Below are 4,105 nucleotides of genomic sequence, written 5' to 3'. Positions count from 1 at the left end.
CCCACGCGCCCCGAGGCCCCCCTAGGAGACGTGGTCCGGGGCCTCCCGGTCCCTGCTGCCCGGTGGGGCCTGCGATGAAGTCGGCCTGGAGTGGTAAACTTGGGTGTTCTGAGCACCCTCGGTGGCCGAGGAGAGGGGAGTGGCCCTCGGGGGCGCCCGAGGGGTGGGGTGGGAATCCGGGCTGGCCAGCGGCTCGGTGGGCGCGGGGAATCCAGAGATCCACACCTCCCCGCCCCCTCCCCCCGGGGCTGAGAAGTGGGTCACACCCGGGGCCTCCGGGTGCCAAACGCCCCGCGAGGGTGGGGTGCGAATCCGTGGAATGCCTTACCTTGGTCTGCAAACCGCAAGTAGGTCATGACCCCAGAGGGCAGGTCTGCGCCAACAGTTGAGTCGGTGGCCGGTCTGGACTGTGTAGCCAGATCTTGTCTCAGAAAGAAACGAAAGACAGAGATAAGCCCCGAGCAGGTGGCCACAGGCCCTGCTTGCCTGCCTGAAATTCACGCTACTGAGGAAGCTGAGATCTGAGGATCCTGGATCCAGGCCAGTCAGGGTAGAAAAATCCATGAGACTCTTAATCTTCAACTAGCGAGCAAAAAGCCGGAAAGGGGAGGTGTGGCTCAAGTGGTAGAGCTCTAGCCTTGAAGGGAAAAAAAAAAAGCCAAGGAAGAGCCACTCTACCACTAACCAAACCAAAAAGATAGAAAATGGGCAGTGGGGCGCAGCATAGCAAGCAGGGAGAGACCGTTGTTGATAGCACATTTGTGTGGGAATCGCTTTCTTTGCAACCTGGACACCTTCTCCAATCTACTTTGAGATTATTCTAGGTTTGGGGGTGAGGGGTGAGATCTGGGAAGACTGGCAACCAGCAGTAATCCAGAAAGCTAAGTAAGTGAATTCTCAAGAGGAAGATTATCTCCAGACCTGAAGAAAAGCCAATGATCTTCCAGACTTGCTTAGAATCATTTGGGTAACCTTAAAAGAAAAAGAGGCCCTGGCTGCACCCCCAGACAAATTAGATCAGAATGTCTAATGGGATTGACTGGAATTTTTTTGGCATAATTTTCCATTGTGTATCCAGGTTTGAGAAACCACAGAGTGATGATGTGGTACCAGTCAGCTCTCTAGCCATCTTATCCCTGTCAAAATCAATGGGAGACATGGGGTCTTCCTGAGCAGAACCCCACAAGCATGTTTCCCATTGATAAATTGTCTGCATCTGGCCAGCAGAGCACTTTTTCCCTTAGCTGATTCCTGAAATCCTGTCCTTGGAATCAAGAATCCCTAAGCCATCTGGGGGGTATTCCTTATATCTAATCATGATAGTCTTTCCCTGAATGATTTCTGATGGCTATTCATTGGTTAGCAGGACCTTCAGAAGGAAAACGAAGTTTTCAAAAACTGTTTTCTCTGGACTGGTGCTTAGTGAATCCAACCCAGTGTTGCTCAATGCAGGAACCAATTCTATAGAGATGCCAGGAACTGGGCCTCCCACAAGTGTTCAGTGAACTAGCTGTATTTGCATATTTGAGAGCATGGAAGGCCAGGAAGGGGTGTGGGGAATGGAAGGGATTTGGGAACTATCTTCTGTGATCCTCTTATTTGCTATTAAAATACTATTACTCCCATATTTGATATAAAACAAGTATGACAAAGTGCAGTCATGTTTCAGAAGTGGTCGTCATCATTCATCTCAGAACTTTCTGTGGCCGTTAGGCTTCAAGACCCTCTCTTCTGTCCACCATCATAGACCAGGCCTTTGTCCCTTTGTCCAGGGTGCATGAAAGGCAAGGTAGTGTCATGAAAGAGCTGAAGGTTAAAACCATAGCTAACACTGAGACCCAATGGAGCTCTCTGTGTTTATTAAGTGTTTCAGTCCACATAGAAAAATTATCTTAGAAAAATTTTTTTTTAAATCATGCTTATATTTCTGGCTATTCAGGAGGCTGAGATCTGCAGATCAAGGCTGAAAGTCAGCACAGGCAGAAAAAGTCTGAGACTCTTATCTCTACTTAACCACCAGAAAATCAAAAGTAGAGATGTGGTTCAAGTGGTACAGTGCTAGCTCAAGAGAGAAGCCAAGTGGGCTGGGAAGGTGTCTCAATGGTAGAGTGCTTGCCTTGTGTGTATGAAGCCCTGGGTTTGATTCCTCAGTACCACACAAGCAAAAAAAGCCAGAAGTGGCACTGTGGCTCAAGTGGTGGAGTGCTAGCCTTGAGCTAAAGAGCTGAGGGACAGTGAGTGCCCCAGACCCAGAGTTCAGGCCCCATGACTGATGAGAGAAAGAGAGAGAGAGAGAGAGAGAGAGAGAGAGAGAGAGAGAGGCAGGCTAAAGTGACAGTGCAAGGTCCTGAGTTCAAATCCTAGTACTGGCATGTACACGCACACACACAGACAAAGACACAGACAGACAGACAGACAGACAGACACACACACACACACACACACACACACACACACACAAACTTACCCAGTTTAGCTATATGAAATGCTCTTGAACATATACCTTCCAAGAAATAAGTAGGTGGCCTCTTAAGTAATCCCATAGCCACCCAAATAATTACAACATGCTGAGGGCAAAAAAAAAGAAAAAGGAAATCCACCATATTGTTACTCAATGTAGAAAAGCATTATTTAGGAAAATCAAATCTACTAGTTTGTAACTTAGTGAAGACTTTTATTTTTAGTAGTTGCCCCAATTTCTAGGTTTTCTTGCTTCACACAGAGTGTGTCTCCAATACAGTGTCAGGAAGTGGGGGGCGGGTAGGGGAAATATCCGGTGTGTTCTGGTATGAACAGTAATTCCCAGTTTTTATTCTTGAGTTATTAAAAACTAGAGATGCATTCTCAGCTAACTTACTTCATAACTCAGCATCTCCTTCCCACATTAATTCTAGAATATCTCGACATCTCCCCATTTCCAAATGGTAAGAATAAGAACGGAGATCAAAAATAGGTAAAATAAGGGGGTTCACACCTATAATCATAGCTACTCAAGAGGCTGAGATCTGAGGATAGCAGTTCAAAGCTAGCCTGGGCAGGAAAGTGTGAGACTCAGTCAACATCAAAAAGCCAGAAGTAGGAGATGAGGTTCTATAATGCTAGCTTGAGTGTAAAAGCTAAGGGATAGTGCCCAGGTGTTGGGAGCAACTACGCTACCAGCACCAAAAATAAGAAAATAACATAATAGGTCTATGATTCTGGCAGAGCAAGAGAAATAACTCTCACCCTTGCCCCAGTGACTAAATCAACAGTATTTAATTAGCTGGCGAGTAGTATGCAAAAATGTCAATATTTGCACTCAAAACCCATTATCGGAAGTTTTATGTGATGAATGTTATGAAAAATATTACAGCAGAGTGACACAAAGTTCAAAAAAAGAAAGGAAGGATATGACAGCCCAGTAGCTCATGCCTGTAATCCTAACTGCTCTAGAACTGAGAATTTCAGTTCAAGGCTAGTCTTGGCAGAAAAGTCTGCTAGACTCCATTTTCAAAACAACCAGCAAAAAGTAGGGCTGGAAACATGGCTCAAGTGGTAGAGCAACAAACTAGCAAACAAGCTGAACAAATATGAGGCCCTGAGTTCTAACTCTGGTATGAAAGAGAGAGAGGCAGAGACAGAGACAGAGAGGGAGGAGAGAGAAAAAGGGAAAAGGAGAGAGGAGAGCCAATATATAAGAGTGCATGAGAAATGCCAGTGACAAATGAAGGTTAATACTTAGAACAAAGCATAATGGTCAGGAAAGCATCAGGTGATTCCAAGGAAATTAGGGACTGAGCAGGGCACTGGGCTGGAGTCAGAAAGAGACAGGCTGCAAAGAGACCTGAGAAACCTCTGTAGGGTGTATTCTGAGTTTTGGAGAACACTTGGAGATTTTTAGCAAGGGAGTGCAGGCTATTTGGAGGTTGTGTCTAAGTTGCTGGAATGGAACTCTAGAAGCCAACACCCAGTTTTGCTAACTACACAATAGTTAAAGGGATAAAATTTGAGAGCAGAAATTCTTAATTTCCCCCCTTGAAAATAAATCGAAATTCAGGATAGGAGTCATGTTTACTCTTTACCAACCAAACCCACCAAACAGACATAATGATTATAACAACCCTTG

General features: G+C 45.6%; 1 protein-coding gene across 1 annotated transcript in view; it reads right to left on the bottom strand.

Moving 5' to 3' along the window:
• The window catches only part of Cd55 (CD55 molecule, decay accelerating factor for complement (Cromer blood group)), a 25,506-nt gene extending 25,150 nt beyond the window's left edge, over nt 1-356 (bottom strand). Inside the window, exon 1 of the mRNA XM_013017330.1 lies at nt 329-356. Within this exon, the coding sequence (XP_012872784.1) occupies nt 329-356 (28 nt within the window). The remainder of the gene's footprint in view (nt 1-328) is intronic.
• Nucleotides 357-4,105: the final 3,749 nt, after the last annotated feature.

Source organism: Dipodomys ordii, unplaced genomic scaffold, assembly GCF_000151885.1.
Source record: "Dipodomys ordii isolate 6190 unplaced genomic scaffold, Dord_2.0 Scaffold35, whole genome shotgun sequence".
In the NCBI taxonomy this organism is placed as follows: Eukaryota; Metazoa; Chordata; class Mammalia; order Rodentia; family Heteromyidae; genus Dipodomys; species Dipodomys ordii.
Note: the sequence above shows the minus strand (reverse complement) of the source record. Positions and strands in the feature narration are given on the sequence as shown.